Raw genomic sequence first — 22,550 nt, 5'->3', positions numbered from 1 at the left:
TCTTACTGTACACTGCTACCTTGTCCTGTTGTTGGGATTTTAATGTGTCTTCTCCAAAATAGTGATGTTTTTTACATGCTATATTTCATCATTGAGAGACTTGAGGGGGATCGAGGGTCTGGTGGGGAAACCCATAGAAACCCGTAGTCAATTATATAATGTAAAGCCAAATTAAAGTATATGGTATAATGACATTTTTTTTTTTTTTTAATCATTAACATTAAATCATGCATGCTTTTCACCAAATGGTCAGTTGGTATTCCGTCTTTGCATATTACAGACTTATGTGCCCTTGCGGCTAGGTATTGATTTTGACGTCATGTGTTTGCGAGCGTAGCGTCATACTTTTCGGAGAAAACTACATGAATTGCGCTCACAACGTAACAATCGATACCTACCCACAAGGGAGCTAATTCTGAAGTGCAAGACGGAATTGTCTTAAAAAATGCACCAATAAAATGGCTACTGTAATTAACTGATATCAGTCTTTTTCTCTTTCTCTACTACTTTACAAAGCATCAATATGGTACAATATAAAACTGGTGTTTATCTATTGCAAAGAGATATATATCTTTTTGTAAAATTCTTCTTAAAATCCCCTCTGAAATCCTCATATCTCTTTTCTCATCCCCAAACCTAAAAATACACTACAAAAAAACAGATAATAGATTTACAAACACCGGCAAATGTGCATGACATTGTATATCTGTAGGATCATTTTCTATTGGTCAGTCCAATAACTGAAGTATTAAATATCGCCTGTCAGTGAATACACAATGTCGCTACCTATTGGTCAATAAAGATAAGGTTCTCTAATATTTGATCTGCTGCTTGCTGTAATTGGTGGGTTTATCCATCCAAGGTGACTTGTCTCCAGCAATCAATGTAGAAAACTTTTTAATAACCTATAAAAAATGTATAATATACATAATTAAATAAATATTTACCATCAAAACTTTTGAAATATTACATAAAATTATACATTTGTTATTTAAGTGTGGTTTAATGTTCTAGCCACAGCCAGTATAATTTATTGAAGTACAAGGTTTTGGAGGGGGAGGAAATTAAACCAGAGTACCCGGAGAACAAATACCAAACTGTGGTCAGTACCTTGCTGCTAGCTTGTTTTCGAATAGCTTCAAAAAATCAATATTCATCTTTGTTCCAGGTACCATGAGGAACATACATGTGAAATTTAAGAAAGATCTCAGGTGACATAAAAGGAAATATAGTCAAACCTGTCTAGTTATTGCATCACCCTGTATATATACATTGTATTTAAGTCAGTCTATCTAATGTATCACATTCAAAGTCCGTCCGTGAGATTTCCTATATATTTCACCTGTTTACTTTAAGTTCAATGTCCCATAGTATATACGTACAGTGTAGTAGACTATGCATTGTAATTAATAGCTCTATATCAATTATGTATTGTTGTTTCTTTCGAGAACATTAGGTAACCTGTACATTAGGACACCTGTCTAATAAGACACAATTAGCTCTGTCTCTTGGGGTATCCCATTACACAGGTGTGTTTGTATATGACAAAGACTTACATGTGGTTGTGGTAAACACGTCCCAAGGCACTCTATAAGCAATGGTTCCTCACTCACAATCTGAGCGAAATCTCCGTATGACACCTTACTGTCCTTGTCGAAATCCTAGAATATTGAGATCAAATACTATTAGTGGAATGCAATATATAATATGTAGTATGGGGTCAACATTTTGTGGGATATATTCAAGGGTATATATATATCCAAGTATGTAATACTGAAACTGATCCTTGGTTTTTTTTCAAATCTAAAATATCTGTCTCTGTTCATCCCATCTTCTTAAAGGGACATGAACCCAATATAAGTTATTCTGTATGTTTAGATATGATTTTCAGATGTTTATTGATGGTTTCATTACAGTGATTGGTTACCTAAAATGCCAGGAAATTGTGGGGAATACCAAAAAATGGATATAGGAAAATATAGGATCTGTAGGGTTATTAGTAGAAAATATAGGATCTGTAGGGTTATTAGTAGAAAATATAGGATCTGTAGGGTTATTAGTAGAAAATATAGGATATGTAGGGTTATTAGTAGAAAATATAGAATATGTAAGGTTATTAGTAGAAAATATAGGATCGGTAGGGTTATTAGTAGAAAATATAGAATATGTAAGGTTATTAGTAGAAAATATAGGGATCGGTAAGGTTATTAGTAGAAAATATAGGATTTGTATGGTTATTAGTAGAAAATATAGGATCTGTATAGGATTATTAGTAGAAAATATAGGATTTGTAGGGTTATTAGAAGATAATATGTAGGATCTGTAGGGTTATTAGTAGAAAATATAGGATCTGTAGCGTTAATAGTAGAAAATATAGGATCTGTAGGGTTATTAGTAGAAAATATAAGATCTGTAGGGTTATTAGTAGAAAATATAGAATATGTCAGGTTATTAGTAGAAAATATAGAATATAAGGTATATTAGTAGAAAATATAGGATCGGTAGGGTTATTAGTAGAAAATATAGGATTTGTATGGTTATTAGTAGAAAATAGGATCTGTATAGGATTATTAGTAGAAAATATAGGATTTGTAGGGTTAATAGTAGAAAATATATAGGATCTGTAGGGTTATTAGTAGAAAATATAAGGATCTGTAGGTTATTAGTAGAAAATATAGGATCTGTAAGGTTATTAGTAGAAAATATAGGATCTGTAGGGTTATTAGTAGAAAATATAGAATATGTAAGGTTATTAGTAGAAAATATAGTATCGCTAGGGTTATTAGTAGAAAATATAGGATCTGTAGGGTTATTAGTAGAAAATATAGGATCTGTAGGGTTATTAGTAGAAAATATAGGATCGGTAGGGTTATTAGTAGAAAAATATAGAATATGTAAGGTTATTAGTAGTAAAAATATAGGATCGGTAAGGTTATTAGTAGAACATATAGGATTTGTATGGTTATTAGTAGAAAATATAGGATCTGTATAGGATTATTAGTAGAAAATATAGGATTTGTAGGGTTATAATAGTAGATAATATATAGGATCTGTAGGGTTATTAGTAGAAAATATAGGATCTGTAGGGTTAATAGTAGAAAATATAGGATCTGTAGCGTTAATAGTAGAAAATGTAGGATCTGTAGGGTTATCAGTTAAGTGGAAAAAAAATATTTCTGTCTTACCAATTTTTTCAGTGCAATTTCAACAAGATCTTTTGGTGCTTCTTCTGCATCTTCTTCTGAAACCACTGCCTAAATAATAAATGACAAGAAATATTCAAACAAGAAGTCTAAGTAAAGGGACACATACAGACTGCAGTTATTTCCAGTCCAAAACATCATTAAAAAGTTTATGTAATTGAAATTGGTTTTACAGCAAGGAAACACAATTTCTTTTTTTAGAATAATTGCCTGTATTTAACCTTGGATTTTCTACCTACCTTTTTAAATGACAAACCATAACTGATAAAAGTTATCACACTTGCATTTATTTATAATTAAAGGATCATCCACTAATGTTCTTAAACTAGTCCCAATTTTTTTTCTTTTTGTGAGCTTTGGGTACTAAAAACTTATACTTGATCACATCAATAAAATCTTGTAAGAAATAAACACTTGATCATTTAAGATCCTCTAATTCATAACACAACTGACGTCAAATTAACAAGGTTTTACAACTATAAACAAACATGTATAAATCTACTAACACAAATAACCAATAGCAAACCCTACATACATGTAAGTATACATGTACTGTTATATTCGCTGTAATAAGCACCCCTCTCCTTACAAGAGCCCCTCCCCATTTCTGGGGAAGAGTTGAAGTTGTATAAACGCCCCCTTTCCATGGATTTAACAATGTTTTACAACATATGATGCCTCTAACATCAGCATTGTACCCATATTACATGAACTTGTGAGTCTTTTACATGTGAATCACGATATGATGTTGTGTCTCAAAGGATAAAAGACATATGTATGTTTACTGTAACAGATTAATGTAGCATGAGTATAGAAAGATTTAAAATATGGCTGACTTATTTCGTCCACAACTTAGATTTTGGTTCATTAATAAGCACCCTGTTTGTTGCAATCATTTAAGCCCCCTGGGCACTAATTACGACAAATACAGTATATGCATTATATAAATTACACAATAACCTGGTTATACATGATGAATTATATATATATACACTAGGTTCAAGGAGCTGGATTAGGAGTTAAATCTTACCATTGCAAAACAGCCCTTTAAAAAGTAGAACATAGATTCCCTGGTGATATATCCCTCATCTTTGATGTCATAAGCACGAAACATAACTGTTGATAGACAAAAAACATCCATTATACACCAAGAACCATGCATTCAACTGTATATTATGAAGAATCAACATTTTTAATAGCAATGTAGAAGGTCAAGGTAATTCATTTCAGTAAACTTGGTAGTCCTTCATCAATCCCAGCAATTAAATTATAGTAAAAATATCAGTAGCTTACATTGGCCTTTCATTTATTGAGAAGTAGTTGTATAAATATACATATTAATAAAATAAGTAAAACATTAAAACTTGGTAGTCCCTCATTCCAGCATACAGAAAGCCAAATATCAGGTCCCGAGATTACGAAACAGTCCTCAGTAATTTAAAACAACCTTAGTTCAGACTTATATAATCAGCCAAATCAAAAACATTACAAAAATCTGCTTATATTTGATTGACTAGGTCAAAACTGAAGACTAATAGATTGATTAACAATACAGATTATGGGTATCTACTATGTCTAGTCAGTCATTTTCGAAAAAAAAATCAACCTATTTGACCTTGGTGACCTTGAAGGTTGGTGACCTTGAAGGTTTTTAAGGTCATTCATTTGGACATTAATTTAACTTGGTAGCACTTAATGTTACAGGCCCATCATCAAATATCCAGGCTTCTAATTATATATAAGATAATTTACATGTTGTCGAAAGATTCTTGCCTATTTGACGCCTGTGAATTAAAGGAAGGTCAAGCTAATTCATTTCAATGAACTTGGTAGTCCGTCATCCCAGCAATTAAAATGTAGGCCAAATAACAGTACCCTGCATTGGCCTTACATTTATTGAGAAGAAGTTGTTTCGATGAAAAATTTATGCATGGTGGCTGGCTTATGGTAATGAATGAAGCACAACGACAATAAGTTATCTTGACCCATCAGGTCTTATATGATATACACATGTATATTCCAACTGAGTATAGAATCCTTTCTTTCTCATATCATAAATAGTGATACATAATCATAATGTCAAAAAAAATCCCTTATATATGTGCATTAATTAGTAAAAATAAATAAGTATCACATCCATTTATTTCTACATATTTTTGTATATTTTGTATATCATCTATACAAAGTTTGAATACCGTATTCGACCCAATAAGCGCCCAGTGCGTTCAAAAATTTGCAAAAATGAAAAGGTTCTTAATAAGATGAAATTATTGAAAAGTAAACTGCAAACCTATACAGTTTTGATAGTTTTGGTCTTTATTTATGCCTGGGCATATGATATTGAGGCCTCAAAAGGGGGAGAGGGCACTTATAGGGTCATGGGTGCATATTGGGTCGATAACGTTACTATAACTTATAAACTTCTTTGTGAAATTTTGAGATTTAATGCTTACATCTCAGTTTCTTCTCATCATTTTCTTTCGACAGGTAAATTGAGAATCCGATAACCCATTCCTCTTCACTAATACACTGATCACGATCAGCATCAAAAGCTGTGAATACTAAACAGTAATATAAACATTAATTTTAATACATTCACAAAGATTCAGCTGACTTTTTTTAACTACAGTTAATTTCATACAAGAATTATATAAGTATGGAAGATATCGTGGAACAGAGGTAATTACCAAATTGAACTTTTTAACTTACGTAACGTAGTATACTTTAGCACTAAAGGCCTAACAATAATTAATAATATGATTTTTCTGAATGTGAAAAATATGGACATCATGAAAATGCAGTATATATATGCATGTGTATACGTGAACATAGATATTGTTGACTACAATGTACCTATATATACAGGATGTCTTCTACTTTTTCATTGTATGCTTTAAAATAGTTCCAAGCCATACCTCTTTCATTTAATGAATCGTCTGTCATAGCAAATTCCTTATACAGCATTTCCTTGAATCTTGATTTCTCCACATATAGCCTGTCAGCATTTTTACTCTTCGTTGCCATCTCCCTGAACATCATCATTAGACACTCAACAGCATCTTTTCTCACTGAAAATATTTAAAAAAAAATTACCTGATTTTTTTGTATAATTTATTTTTCAATTTATCCCTAAGAGAAAATATGACCGGGTATCCCAACTGGATCCCACCTGGAATTCCTTCAGGATATTTTCTCGGGATCCTGTCAATGCCACCGGTAGTGAAGGACAATAGGTTTGAAATCATAATCGATCATCGGTTTGTAATTGGAAGTCATTAACCGATTGATATTCGATTAAATAATCTGTTTCTAGTAAATAGCTGTATCGAGCTGTAAATCTTTACTACTGGTTCGTGATCATTAAAATATTAAGCACTTCTATTTGAAATGATACGCTTTTGTCACTTTATTTTTACATTTAATGGTAATTAGAACACTTTTATTTTTTACTCTAAAAATATGTGATTGTGGAGTGTGCAGTTGTGATGTATTTTGTTGCGTTTTGGTGTAACACTGATGATGTTGCATTTATCTTGATGAAATTTCATTACCCAGTCTGTTTCCCATTGTGCTGCTGCGTCCAAATCTTTCTGTAGTTTTAGTGTGTGGGTCTTTATTGTTTATAATATTGTCGTCTGTGAATAATCTTAGTGTTCTGTGCTGCATGTATTGATGGAAGTCAATTTATGTACAGTAAGTTATATCATATGATATGAGAAACAGAATGGGGCCCAAACATGTTCCTTGAGGGACTCCTGTAGATGAAATCCTGACAATTGGCATTTCTAATTAACAACATATTCTTTCAAACTTACGTTGCGTTTTCCGCATTAAATCCTCCACAACTTTTGCTTTGGGTTTTGATCTTGACATCTTCAATATTGCGTTTGTTTGACGTGTGCAGAATCCTAGCTAGCTTCCTCAACAACGGAATAACAGTTAACCTATATATCGGACGCACAAAAAATGAGGAACGCAAAATAATATAATGGGCAAATTTTACAAACACTACGTATTTTCATGCATTCAGATGCTAATCATTTTATAATTAAAATACAATTGGTGATTTTTGTGTAGCCATATGTTTAAAAAAGTGGAGAGTTTTTAAAAACAACGAAAATATATATTTTATCACTACATCGGATTACAATCCGTTTCCATGTGATTCACGCATGCGCTCATCAGTATATCCGGATAATAGTACGGGTTATGTGTGTACACTTGTGCCGGGCCCGTTCCAACAAATACTAAGCAACAAACCGTGAAGCACCAAGCTCTGTTCACTCAAAGAATCAACGCAACAATGATATGGCGAATAGCCGATACATTTTAGTAGTAATATTAAAATTTACTTTCAAAGTTAGTTTCCTATAAATTAAGTTGTTTCTTTTCTTCAAAAAATGTTCTAAATGTTCTGAATGGGATATTTTTGACAGACATGTGACTTAAATGAACTAAAAAATGTTTGAACTATCCTTAAATGAATTCAAACATTGATATCATGTCTAGATTACTTATCAATCAAATCAAATGTAGGAGGTGTACCATTTTGGGTACTCAAACCTGCTGAAAAACAGGACTGGACCCTTCATGCTTCAAAGCTCTCTGTTTACAAAAAAAAAAAAAAAAAACTATGCACTGCTGATAAGTAAACAAATCATGAAATCAAAACTAAAGGCATCTATTTGAGGAATGTTAAAAGAAAAATCTGGATTCAAGCACACGTTAGAAAATTTTGACAATTATTTTCAAAAAGTGTACCAAGCCGGTTGGTAGCGTCACGTTACTTGCACATAAGCTAGTTACATGTATTATAAAACCTTATACATACAGGATGTCCCTTTGTAAATAGGCCGATAATGACCAAGTTTTAAAGGCCTACTACTTTCCGAAACGACTATTTTGTTCTTAAAAATAGGAATGTAAAATCGGAGAATGATAACTTGATATAGTCGAAAAGGTATTTTTATGTAGCTTAATACACTTATCATCAGCTTCTGAACAAACTAATCAAATAAATCGGATGTTAATTTTCATAACGCGGGTCGACTCATGTTTCCTGGCGTCGTCGTCTTTCTTAACCCCTAGAGTGTCACAGAACCTATATATACAAATGTAGGTTCCAGGATAATACCGTTGAGTCTCCTGAGCACGATGGTTTTAATTATTTATCGAAGGGTTTATACCAAATTTGGTATAATGAACAGAAAACGTCTGCTCTCTCAGCTAATTCTGGCGTGACATGTTATTGATATAATATAAAAACAAGCTTGGGACGAGAACAGACCCCTGGGGGACACCAGACTCTCTACTGAGAGTGTTCTGTTCTCGAGAAAGTTTGTTATCCATCTGTTAAAGTTCCCCCTGATGCCATAGTTATGGAGTTAATGAATAAGACAAGTGTGACACCTTATAGAAAGCTTTTGAGTAGTTTTTTTTGTGGTGCAGCCATTGTGTTATTGTTTGCGGGAAAAATGAATTCTGTATTTGTATGTGTCCTTTGTAGCAGAGATTTGTCTGGAGGAATGTGGATAAGAGTGTCTAGTTCTGCTGTTATGAGTAAGGTCTGGTGTTCGACGGCAATTTACTTTTTATTCCGAATTTCTGATGTCCGAAATTCTAATAGAATTCCCCATATCGGAATTAGAATTTCGGATATCAGAAATTCGGAATAAAAAGTAAATTGATTTGCCAAAAAAACTGGAATACTGCTCTTCCATATGGGACTCCCACAACACAAACCAAATTCAACAGATAGAAAAAAAAACCGCAACACAGAACAACAAGATACGTAAACAACAAATATCACGACACCATGCAGTTCTGTTATAATTTCACATTTCAGAACTAAAGTGTCTGATAAAGGAATTTTTTCTATTTCCTGATATAACAAACAGGATTTCCAATATCGGAATAACGGAATTAGGATTTCCGATATCGGAAATTTTTATTCCGATATCGGATTTAATAGAATGCATTTATAACAAGTAACTTGGCTTGCCATAAGTTTGGGCCTAACTATGTGCTTTGTATACGTGTTATTTTATATGTGGTGAATTAATTAAGTATCGCTTTAAAAGCCCTAGTGATCTGTTTACGGTGATATTATTTATGTGTAGTGTCCTAGATATTTTAGTCTTGATATTTGCTTGATACTTGCTCGTTGTGATGTATTTTGTTACGTTTTGTAGTAATAGTGACGATGTTGCATTTATCTGGGTGAAATTTCATTAGACAGACTGTTTCCCATTGTGCTGCTGCGTCCAAATCTTTTTGTAGTTTCGTTTTTGTTGTTAGTTGTTTTGTAAAAACAATATTGTAAAATATCAAATATCAAACGACCTGTTCAAATTAGATAGAACAAGTTATATATGTAAGTCACACAGTCACTGACTAGAACTAGAGGACACTCTATGAAACTAGATACAAGACACAGAGTAAAGTAGGACCTCAGCAATACAAGGAATCTTTAGTCGGCGAGTGGTGGAACTCCCTCCCAAATCCCGTAGTTGAAGCCCCCACTTATTTTTTTTTTCAAATCGCTTGAATAATCATTGGTGTAAAGTAGCTTTACCCTACGTGTACGTAATCAGAGACATAGATAATTTAGTATTATCTACTATGTATCTAAATCTCTGATGTAATGTAAGCTTATACAGTTGGGAGGAAACTAAACTTGCAATCTAGTGCACTTTGTAGTGCACATGTAGTGAACAACTTAGTGCATTAGACTAAACACTGTAGTGCACTACGATGTAAACTCCATAGCACTTCAGTGTTAACTCTAGTGCACTACAATGTTAACTCTAGTGCACTACGATAGTAACTCTGGTGCAATGTGATGCTAACTCTATATAGTGAACTACGATGTTAACTCTAGTGCACTAGCTAGTAAACCGGAGTTCACTTTACTTTTGCATTCCAGTGCACTTCACTACCAAGTTTAGCTTAATTTGTTCCCAACTGTATAATTAGTAATTGCATGTAGTTTTCGCGCCAGAATTAGCTGCTCAGCTAACGAATCACGTCTTTAAGAAGAATTATCGGGTATAAGGAATATATATTGATGCTGTCATCTGTACAATTATCTTGGTGTGCTGTGCAGCAAGGACGTACCGGGTATATATATTACTTATAAATCGTTGGAAGCATGCATGTATTCTTGAAGTCGTTTATGTATATAATGAGAAAAGGAATTGGGCCCAAACAGGTTCCTGTGATGGACAGAGCTCTCCCAAGATATAATCAAGTTAAGTTAAACACCATACACTGTAGGCCCCATGATACATGTAGCACACCAAAGAAAATTTTTATTCAGATATAAATGGCATTTTAGATCGTCACTCGAATTCAAACCCTAGAAACTACTGGAAAATCATTCGAAGATTATTAAAAACCTCGGACACTACTAACTCTATTCCTCCTCTATTAAACGATACAGGGCAACCTGAAATGACGGATGTAGGTAAAGCCAATTTATTAAATGATTACTTTGTTTCCATATCAACTATTGACGATTCACAAATTGACGTTCCAGAGTTAGAGATTAGGACTGACTCTAATATAACCGACATACAATTTCAACCGACCGACATTATAGACATTCTTAAATCCTTACCTATCAATAAAGCAGTAGGACACGACGGAATCAGCCATAACATGCTAAAACACACAGCATCTTCTATTGCATTACCCTTATTTCTAATATTCAGATCTTCCTTGGATACTGGTATCTTCCCAAAACAGTGGAAATTAGCTCTAGTCATGCCATTCTTTAAAAAGGGAGATAAGCATAATTCTACTAACTATAGACCTATATCTCTCTTAAGTACAATAGGAAAAGTTTTTGAAAGATTGGTAGTCAAATATCTAAACAATTACTTACTTGATAATTCCCTCATATATAAATATCAGTCAGGTTTTCAACCTGGACATTCTTCATCTCACCAACTTATTGAAATCTACCATTCCCTATGTGAAAATATTGAAAAAATGCACTCAACATGTTTAGTTTTCTGTGATATTTCGAAAGCATTCGATCGTGTGTGGCACAAGGGACTGAATGTTAAACTAGCAAATTATGGTATAGGCGGAAAATTGCTAAATTGGTTAAAAAATTACATCAGTAATCGGAAACAGCAAGTTTTTGTAGGAAATAGTAAATCTTCCGTCAAATCTACAAATTCTGGTGTCCCCCAAGGCTCAGTATTAGGTCCGTTCCTTTTTATATTGTATATTAATGATATTTCTGACAACCTCGAAAGTCTTTCTAAATTATTTGCTGATGATACTTCTTTGCTATGCTCTGGGCCATCAATTTTAGAAATAGAAACTAAAATTAACGAAGACCTTAGTAAAATTCAAAATTGGGCAAATAAATGGTTAGTAACTTTTAACCCCCAAAAGACGGAAGCTTTACTTATTTCTAATACGGAACATAATCACATAATCGATATCAAATTCAATAATGTAAGTGTAGATTTTGTAGATAATCATAAGCACTTAGGAGTAACTTTGGAAGCTAATTGTAAATGGAATATCCACATTGATAATATATGTAAACAGGTATCAAAACATGTAAGTGTTCTTCGAAAACTTAAAGATACTCTTAATAAACAAACTTTAATAAAAATTTACAAGTCATACATTCGGCCACTGTTTGAATACTGTTGTGAGGTTTGGGATGGGTGCTCTCTTAGTGACGCAGAAAAATTAGAAAAACTTCAGCTTGAATCTGCTAGAATAATTACTGGACTACCGTCTTACGCTAGCAGAAATTCACTGTATTTGGAAAGCGGTCTAGAACCACTTACTTCCCGTCGTTCCCGTAGAAAACTACAACTATTTTACAAAATAAATAACAAAATTACACCCAACTACCTCTATTCATTATTACCCCCACTAGTCTCAGAAAATTCTTCCTATAATCTTGGAAATGCTAACAACTTTACTTTACCTAATTTCCGTCTCCAGCTCTCAAATGCATCATATTTTCCTTCCACTATTCGACTTTGGAACCAGCTAGATATAAATATTAGAAATAGTGTTTCATATAACATTTTTAAAAAGTCTCTGAATAATCTTACAAAAAGTAACTATTTATTATTCTATTGGAAATAGAAAAGCAAATATATTGCATGCCAGATTAAGAAATAGATGTAGTACCCTTAACAATGATTTATTCCGCATCTAATTTAATAGATTACCAGCAATGCCAATGTGGGCATCCCATTGAGGATGCCCATCACTCTCTTCTTTACATGTAATAATTACGACTGACCAGAGAATTCAATTATTTCGAAACATTAAACAAATTTCATTCCTTTAGATCTGCAGCTACTACTAACATGGAAGTCCAGATTTAACTATTGAAGATAACATTACAATATGTCAGAGCACTCAAGAGTATATAACTGAATGTAATAGGTTTTAACCCCCCCTCCCTCCTCCTTTACGTTTCCTATTTATAATATGAACTATATGTAATAAAAAAATGTTTCTTAATATCCTTCCGATGCTGACGATCGAAGAGAAACGTAATTAAGAAAGCAACAGATTGACAGGAGAAAGATACCAAGGCACGGGATGTGATGAACTTTAAGTAAAGCAGCGAGACAAGAACAGCGATCAGTACAACTTCAGTCGTCAGCATCGGGAGTGATCACAAATACATACACTTCAATAAATTAAGTAATTATATACATTTATTTAAATAAACTCTCTCTCCTCTCTCTCTCTCTCTCTCTCTCTCTCTCTCTCTCTCTCTCTCTCTTTCCCCCCCCCTCTCTCTCTCTCTCTCTCTAAAATCTTGTAAATATGTAAATACATGTATGTATATTTTGCCATTTTTGTATTCTTTGTTATAAAAATTGATTATAATTCTGTAGGGAGAGGGCTTCATATAAGTTGGAAAACTTGTGCCCAATCCCATTGTATATAAAAATTACACAATAAAATATGTTTAAATCAAAATGTAGCTAGAGAGAAAAGCTTTAGAGGGAATATTTAGTGTGAGCGCGTCATTAAACGTGACTTTCAGTTTCGGGGGAATTTCCGATCTATATATAGATTGGGCTTTGAATCGGAAGTTGCCACACGCGGAAGTGGACAAGTTATAAAGTTTACACATCGTATCCTAGCCAAAGTTGCCAGTGAAGACAGGTAATGAACGTCATTTTGATAGATAACCTTCCGCGTCCATGTTGTCTGTTTTTACGTCATGCAGGCTCTGGGTTCACTTCACCAAAAATTCCTGAAAGAAATCGCTTTTTTGTCACATGCGTCTGTTTCTGGAAAAAATACACGTCTGCATCTGGTTTTGAAAATATAAAATATCTTACCCTACTATATCAAACCAGAAGCAGACGCCTGTGATTAAAGGCTATATGCCTAGGGCCATTCAGGCTGACGTCACACTGGTCAGAACAATAGATTAGGCCACGCCCAAGGCCACTTGTTGTCTAAGACATTTTTTTACTGTTGTAGCGGAAAAGATATCACCTTCTGAGTCAAAAGGTGATATCTTTTGCCCTACAACAGTAGCTAAGGCATTTTATAAGCTAATTAGTGAGAAAGATTTAACTTTCGACACAGAAATGTCAGCAAAAAAAATGGAAAATATCATTAGCAAGGAAATAATCCCATCTCCATTTTGGTACATTACATATTGTATTTACATTTAAGATTGGTCGGAAAATAAGGAAGGAAAATCGTTAATTTAAAATTTTACACTGCTGTAACAGTAATGCAAAGCCAAACCACCAAAGTTGGACCACCAGTGAACTTAATTAACTGGCCATCGTGACGTCACTAATTACTGTATGAATGGCTTATTGGACTTTATGTTAGTTGTATATGGGTATATATGCAGAATACCTGAAATGAGACTTTTAACTTAAGAATTCCAATTATTAGCAGTACACCATATGCCAAAATCAAGTAAAGAACACAATGGTGTAATCAAAAAATTAATTCCAGTTTAACTTTTAATTTAAAATCAAATTCAACAAGGACGTATATGAGAAGGATAAGTCACACTGGGTTTTGGGGAAGTCCAAGGCAGGCGCTTTTGTGTGTCGTGTTTGCACTGACCGTGACGTTGGGCGACGTGACTGATTTCCCTTTGATATCGGCCGGCGCAGGCCTTTGATGTAGCTTGCGGGTGCGAGGGTTACCGTCTTACTTTCTGAAGCGGTGCCGTCATTTCACGAGCTGTCGATTTATTTTTAACGAAAATTTAAGACATATCCTCTAAATATTCCGTCTTTAAATCAAGTAATAAACGTTGTGAAATTTAATAAACTTTACACTGGTGTTTCGTTTTGACTCGATAAGACAAGTATTTGTTAAGAAAAACGGTTTTTATTCCCGGGTCATAGGCGTCTCGCGTGGTGTTTAGTAATGTAAAGAGACAGACACGAAATCCTTCTCACTTATAAATATCTTGAAATTCAAGAAATGTACAGTAAGGTGCCAAAAGTCTTCGTATTTTTATTTTTCATTATATTTTCTATGTATTTCTACATTTTTTCTTTCAATTTTTCCTGATCTCATCTATTGGCGGATTTTAATCAATTTTGGCATATTTGTAGAAAATTCCAGTTTAATTTTAAATTATCTGGAGCGTTAGCCAAGATCCATATGATTTTCTGGTGCCGACAGTTCAGGCAGAAAATGGCAGCAGCCACGGTGTCAACCTTCCTTAACCACCAGGTATACGTACACAAAGTTTATGTGGATGACCAGAACCTTGTTGTGGAGGCGTTACCACCACGTAGTAGGTTTGTTGAGAGCAAGATCGTGATTGTGGATGAATTGGTGGAGAGTGATAGAATAAGACCAGCAGATGAGAGGACGGCGCAGATAATTAAAGAGGTTGCCAACTCAGTATGCCCCTATACAAGAATGGAGGTTGACTATCCATCGGCCCATGATTCTGGATGAGATGCCGTTGCTGGACATTCAGGTCCAAATTCGCGACGCGGATGGGTCTGTGGACTGGAAGTTCTACAAGAAAGAGGTTTCCAGCTCACAATTCATCCTAAATCGCAGTGCACTCCCCTGTGTCCGTGAAACGCCAATCCCTAATTCAGGACGGCATACGCCGATTGCGTAACACCAGACCATCTTTGGTACCAGAACTGCGCCAAGAGCTTATGGAGGATCTTGCAGAGATGATGCTGATCTCAGGATATCCAGAGTCTTTTAGGGCCAATGTAATCATTGCTGCCCTCAGAGGCTATGCCAATCAGGTATGCGCGAGCGAGCGTGGTGATACGCCACTATATCGGCATAGATCTTGGAAGGAGAATGAGCGCAGGTCTAGGAAGAACGTGAAAAAGGCTTCACGGTTTCGACCAGCTGACACCGTAATTTTCGTACCATCAACTCCTGGTGCAGAACTTGCCAGACGTGTGCGAGGGGTGACAGCGGTACAGGGGGCCCAGACTTGACGTGTGAATATCAGGGTGGTTGAAACTGGTGGGCAGACGATCAAGCAGCAACTTGTTCGTACCGACACTAAATCTGGTGATGAGTGTCAACGAGGAGAGTGTGTGCTGTGTCAGAGCAACCCTGGTTCTGGTGGTTGGTCATTACATTTCCGGTCCGGTGCGCTGTACAAAGCCACATGCAAAATCTGTGCCAAGCACAACACAGTGGCTGAGTACATTGGTGAAACCGGCCGAAATGCATATACCCGGTTCCAGGAACACAGGCGCCAAGTAGACAGTGGTAATCTCTCTAATGCTCTGGCTAAGCACTTGCTCGAAGAACACCCAGGAGACGAAGGTGACATTAGAAACTTCAAGTGTGAAGTCCTCAAGACCTTCTCTAAGCCACTCGAACGACAAGTTTCAGGGGCGGTCGCTATACACGGATCAGTTGCTGACAAGCTCCTCAATTCTAAGTCAGAATGGGAGCAACCTGCCGTAGAGAGATTGGTGGTCACTAGGGAACCACGACTGTGAACAGCAATATGTGATAGGAAATCTGATTAAAATACAGATCCTTATGACCACTCCGGTGATTAGAGGATCTGACAGCGTCCCATGGGGGGTCATGTCATGTTCAGGTGATCTTTATACCACGTGTACTCACGACCACGTGTAGGTTCTGCACCTTGCTGCATCAAGTGTATACGACATTTCGTCCCAGTATAACATATACGGTAAGCTATGTTGTGCTCTTGGGGCGAGATGACATTAGGTGTGAAAGTTTTGGGGGCAGCAATTTGACTGGTCTTTATCAAGGATCACGTGGCCCCTAGTGGGATTTTCTCTGATCCTTTTTTCAAACGTCATGATAATAGGATTCTGTGTTTTATTTTATTAGATTTGATGTAATAGGCACTATGTCTACAGAATAGTGTGAGGTACGAGTTGTCTCAAAACAATAACATACCCTTAGTCGATTGTCAAACTTTTCTTTCGATTGCCACCTCGAAAAGCTGGTATGTCTGACATTTCGACCGTGCATGTGATTGCATATAAATATCCCCTTTTGATACGTCAGTGCTATGTTTATGGCTACACGAGTCTATCTGATAAAGTATCTTGTGGTTATAACCATTGTTTAAACACTGGGGTTGATTTAGTGCACATAGCATGTTGGGTCGAAATAACCCGCCGTATACATCAAACGGGCCGAGACATTTCGTACCTGCACACAATAGATGTAAACAAAACATGTAGACGAACACGTTGTGTTAGTGTTATTTCGGACTGAAGAAGGCCCTATAGTGGCTGAATATATATTCCATAGAAATGATTTTAATTTTACTTTGAATTTATTTGGCCTTTTATTTCGGATTATTAATATACTAGCTTTATACTGTTTTTTCCTCATTATGATTGTAGAAAATTTATCCACACTGTCAGCTCATAATATTTACATAATTTTCCTTTATGCACTGGATGCTATATTTCATATAAAAAAAAAGTATCCCCATCAAAAAGTATCCCCATCAAAAAAGTATCCCCCATCAAAAAAGTATCCCCATCAAAAAGTATCCCCCATCAAAAAAAGTATCCAGATACTTTTTCTGCCCATCAAAAAAGTATCCCCCCTATCAAAAAAGTATCCCCCCATTGTTGTTGTTTATGCTTTCCAAATAAAGATTGATAATGTTGTGAAAATGAGCAGAGAATCAGCAGTATGTGCTTATATAGGTGTCATGTCTCCGGAATGTGTTGATTGCAAGGTATTTACGTTATTTATTATCGGGAAAATGTCGTCATTTGATACGACAAAGGATTTGTTCGAGATTGGCATGTTTTCTGTTGTATTAGGTTTTTACTTCCAGCAACTTGTTCTGTCCCAAATTGCTGGTGTGTAACGGGTATACAGCAAATGCATCCAAAAGTCAAACTAGGCGAAAAAAAAGCTAGTAAACATAAAACTCGGTAAATACATGTAACCACAATAACACTGAACATGTAAGGAAGGGTTTTTTGTTTACAAGTATGCATTATTATGATGAATTTCAAACAGTTCTTAACACAGACTAAAAGTAGGATTTGAAGTCTCAGGTGACCTTAATTCACTAATCGCCTTTTGTCCAGCGTTGTGCGTCGTCCGTCGTGTGTCCGTAAACAATTCACATTTTCGGCTTCTTCTCCAAAACCGCTGAAGCCGATGCTCCCATACAGTAAGTTACACTTCTACATGTACAAATAGACTGACAAAGCCACATATACAATGTATACCAGGTCGACTCGACTGAATTGCCATATATGGAAGAGACAAAAAATTTCTCTCCATGTGCTTAAGGATTGTTAGATACACTGTTTCATTATTTCATTTCCCTCACTGCCAAGCCTATATCCGTTACAGGAGAAAACTTTGATAAACATGTTACAAAAGTTCACTAATTTTCCATTAAAAGTACCATTTTGAACAGAAAAGACGATCAAGACGATCGATTATATTAATGGGAGATAACTCCGTTGCTTATTTTATACTGATTCTGAGCCTAATTAATATGTAAATGGGAGAATAACTCTTTGATTTTATAATAACTGTTCTGAGCCTTTAATATGTTATTTATATGTGCAAAACCACATTTCAAAATGATTTAGACCTGATAATAATTTAGATACAAAATAATTTGAATTACGAAAAAAAATACTTCTTTATACTGTTGGTTCATCCGATATCTTACCTGAAATTCTTCAAAAAAACTAAAAGGTATTATAAATATAGGAGTTTTCTGCAAATGGTATCCGATTATGAAATAATTAATTAGTAGGTTTTCCAAAACCGATCATCGATTATGATTTTAAAACCAATTCCTAACACTTACTAATATAACAAAATTGATTTAAGGACAATCATTTTTTTAGGTCATCTGACCGAAGGTCAGGATGACCTATTGTCATCGTGTTTCGTCCGTCGTCGTGCGCCGTGCGCCGTCCGCCGTGCGCCGTCCGCCGTGCGCCGTGCGTCGTGCGTAAGACTATTTATACAAAAGCCTACTCCTCCTTCATCCTTTGATGGATTTCATCCATATTTGGTTTGAAGCATCATTAGGGAAGGACAATCATATTTTATATAAATGAGCCTGGTCCGACCCCTAGGGGCTGAGGGGTGGGGCCCCAAAAGGGCGAATTTTCTTATTTTAAGCTTTAAAATCCTACTCCTCCTTCATCCTTGGATGGATTTCATCCATATTTGGTGTGAAACTTCATTAGGGAAGGACAATCATATTTTATATAAATGAGCCTGGTCCGACCCCTAGGGTCAGAGGGGCGGGGCCACAAAAGGGCAAATTTTCTTAATTTTAGCTTTAAAATCCTACTCCTCCTTCATCCTTGGATGGATTTCATCCATATTTGGTTTGAAACATCATTGGGGAAGGGCAATCATATTTTATATAAATGAGTCTGGTCCGACCCCTAGGGGCTGAGGGGTGGGGCCCCAAAAGGGCAAATTTTCTTATTTTAGCTTTAAAATCCTACTCCTCCTTCATCCTTGGATGGATTTCATCCATATTTAGTGTGAAACATCATTAGGTAAGGACATTCATATTTTATATATTTGAGATAGGTGTGACCCCTAGGGGCTGAGGGTGGGGCCCCAAAAGGGCAAATTTTCTTATTTAAAGCTTTAAAATCCTACTCCTCCTTCATCCTTGGATGGATTTCATCCATATTTGGTGTGAAACATTATTGATGAAGGACATTCATATTTTATATATTTGAGATAGGTGTGACCCCTAGGGGCTGAGGGGTGGGGCCCCAAAAGGGCGAATTTTCTTATTTAAAGCTTTAAAAACCTACTCCTCCTTCATCCTTGGATGGATTTCATCCATATTTGGTGTGAAACATCATTTGGGATGGACAATCATATTTTATATAAATGAGCCTGGTCCAACCCCTAGGGGCTGAGGGGTAGGGCCCCAAAAAGGCAAATTTTCTTAATTTTAGCTTTAAAATCCTACTTCTCCTTCATCCTTGGATGGATTTCATCCATATTTGGTGTGAAACATCATTTGGGACGGACAATCATATTTTATATAAATGAGCCTGGTCCGACCCCTAGGGGCTGAGGGGTGGGGCCCCAAATGGGGAAATTTTCTTAATTTTAGCTTTAAAATCCTACTCCTCCTCCATCCTTGGATGAATTTTATCCATATTTGGTGTGAAGCATCATTGGGGAAACACAATTATATTTTATATAAATGAGTCTGGTCTGAACCCTAGGAACTGAGGGGTGGGGCCCCAAAAGGGCAAATTTTCTTAATTTTAGCTGGCTCACTTCCTGTTTTAAGGTTTCAGTCTCCGATCTCAATGAAAATTGGTCTATAGGGGTTTTAATTGATGCCGAACAACATGCAAACATTTTCGTAAAGATTTTGGTATTCCAAGATGGCCGCTGGCCCACTTCCTGTTTTAAGGTTTCAGTCTCCGATCTCAATGAAAATTGGTCTATAGGGGTTTTAATTGATGCCGAACAACATGCAAACATTTTCGTGAAGATTTTGGTATTCCAAGATGGCCGCTGGCCCACTTCCTGTTTTAAGGTTTCAGTCTCCGATCTCAATGAAAATTGGTCTATAGGGGTTTTAATTGATGCCGAACAACATGCAAACATTTTCGTAAAGATTTTGGTATTCCAAGATGGCCGCTGGCCCACTTCCTGTTTTAAGGTTTCAGTCTCCGATCTCAATGAAAATTGGTCTATAGGGGTTTTAAATGATGCCGAACAACATGCAAACATTTTCGTGAAGATTTTGGTATTCCAAGATGGCCGCTGGCCCACTTCCTGTTTTAAGGTTTCAGTCTCCGATCTCAATGAAAATTGGTCTATAGGGGTTTTAATTGATGCCGAACAACATGCAAACATTTTCTTAAAGATTTTGGTATTCCAAGATGGCCGCTGGCCCACTTCCTGTTTTAAGGTTTCAGTCTCCGATCTTAATGCAAATTGGTCTATAGTGGTTTTAATTGATTCAGAAGGGGGAACTTTAGGTAAGGACAATCATATTTTATAAAGGACCGAGGTAAGACCCATGGTGATAGTATGACCGAGGTCCAAAATGGGAGCTTTGCTGAAATTTGGCTTTAAAATCTGACTCCTCCTTATATTAATCCTTGAATGGGTTTCGACCATATTTGGATGAAGGGCTACCAAGTTTGTTCAACAAATGACATTTACCTTTTTCAGAAACTTACATATTCAACTAAGGAGTTCCTTGTATTGTTTATATTAATCGTTAACCAATACTTTATACTGTGACTTTGTTGTTTTGTGCCATGAGTCAGATGACCGTTAAGGCCCATGGGCCTCTTGTTATAAGATGTTAAATAGTATCATAAATGAATCTGTTCGTTAAATATATACATTCATAACGTGTAATGTGTGATTTAATTGCCATGCAAAACATTACAAGACTTGCACACAAGTGTTATATCAACCTTAAACGTTGCCAAAGAATATATATTATGCAGATTTAACCATATATTTTATCCATTTTCACTTAAAGTGCAATATATGTCGAATTTAAATTGATATTCGTCTATTTTCAGAATGTGAAATGTACATGTCACAGACTCACTGGAATGTTGATTACAACGACTAGTACATGATGGCAAATAAACAAGTAACAGTGTCTGATATCATGTAAGTATCCTTTTAATTACATTACATGTATATATGCATATACAACCAAAAGAGAGCATGGATTAAAATTAGCTCTCCGTCTGCGACTTTAAGCACTTGACCGATGCCCATGACTAGTAATTTTACAGCTGTACTAGTGCTAATTATAATGAACTAGCTAGTCCAATTGGACTAGTGGCTCCCAACCCAATTAATTTAATATCGGTAAATATTATATTTACAAGAGCGGTGGTCAATCGCGTTTTTCAACACATTTTGAGTACATTATATATGTATGAGATTATTTGAGTCCGGATGCATCAATTTATGAGAAGTTGTGTTCTGGAATGCATCCAGACTATATTTTTGATAAAAATTGTAAACTTATTTATCATGACTGAAGTGCTGAAGCAAAACGGCTGTATATTTAATTTGGACTGATAATTAAATAGTCGGACTAGTAAAACTTGGGGGTTTACTCGTCCAAATGACCTGCTGCAAAAAAAATCAACGTCACAGACTAGAGTGGCAGCTCTGATCAACGTCACAGACTAGAGTGGCAGCTCTGTCATTTTTTAAATCACATAGTAGTTACAGTAATAATATTAATGTGCAATTAACACTGCTCCCCTTATTTGGAGAAGGAGTTGAAGTTGTATAAACACCCCCCGTCCCATGGATTTTACAATGTTTTACCATGTGATGCCTCTAATATCAGCATTAGTATCCCATATCAACTTGCGAGTCTTTTACATTTGTATCAGTATATGATAATGCATCTCAAAGGTAAAATGCATATATGCATGTTTACTGTAACAGGTTAATGTGTCATGAGTACAAAAAGAGTTAAATTTTTGCTGATTATTTTGTTAACAAATTTTGGTTCCCTATTAATTAAGCGCCCTAGCTCATTGTTGGCTCACCTGCATGAAGGCTGAAATGTTTAAAAGCCTTCCTCTAATAACCAAGAGGCCTAGAGACCTGATATTGGGCCTGTGGCATGCTGGGATGAAGGGCTACCAAGTTTGTTCAAAACGAATGACTTGACCTTTATTCAAGATGACAGGGGAAAATAGGCTAAAATCTTTAAACAATTTTTCTTAATAACCAAGAGGCCAAGAGACCTGATATTGGACCTTTGGCATATTGGATGAAGGGCTACCAAGTTTGTTCAAATGAATGACCTTGACCACAATTCAAGGTCACAGGGGTCGAAAAGGCTAAAATCTTTTAAACAACTTTTTATCA

At 35.6% G+C, this 22,550-nt stretch overlaps 2 protein-coding genes across 2 annotated transcripts in view; one reads left to right on the top strand and one right to left on the bottom strand.

The window, feature by feature from the left end:
* On the bottom strand, nucleotides 1–7,365 carry LOC138314187 (calaxin-like). Its single transcript, XM_069254385.1, has 7 exons — nucleotides 7,019–7,365; nucleotides 6,119–6,271; nucleotides 5,657–5,764; nucleotides 4,234–4,319; nucleotides 3,186–3,254; nucleotides 1,557–1,661; nucleotides 1–905 (listed from the first exon to the last, which is right to left on the bottom strand). The coding sequence occupies exons 1-7, from the start codon at nucleotides 7,074–7,076 to the stop codon at nucleotides 813–815; spliced, it is 672 nt and encodes a 223-aa protein (XP_069110486.1). The 5' UTR covers nucleotides 7,077–7,365; the 3' UTR covers nucleotides 1–812.
* A 5,911-nt stretch (nucleotides 7,366–13,276) lies between these two features.
* Nucleotides 13,277–22,550, top strand: part of LOC138314182 (uncharacterized) — a 56,754-nt gene continuing 47,480 nt past the window's right edge. The window contains exons 1-2 of the mRNA XM_069254372.1: nucleotides 13,277–13,364; nucleotides 21,230–21,323. Of these exons, the coding sequence (XP_069110473.1) occupies nucleotides 21,286–21,323 (38 nt within the window). The 5' untranslated portion in view covers nucleotides 13,277–13,364; nucleotides 21,230–21,285. The remainder of the gene's footprint in view (nucleotides 13,365–21,229; nucleotides 21,324–22,550) is intronic.

Source organism: Argopecten irradians, chromosome 2 (genome assembly GCF_041381155.1).
Source record: "Argopecten irradians isolate NY chromosome 2, Ai_NY, whole genome shotgun sequence".
In the NCBI taxonomy this organism is placed as follows: domain Eukaryota; kingdom Metazoa; phylum Mollusca; class Bivalvia; order Pectinida; family Pectinidae; genus Argopecten; species Argopecten irradians.
Note: the sequence above shows the minus strand (reverse complement) of the source record. Positions and strands in the feature narration are given on the sequence as shown.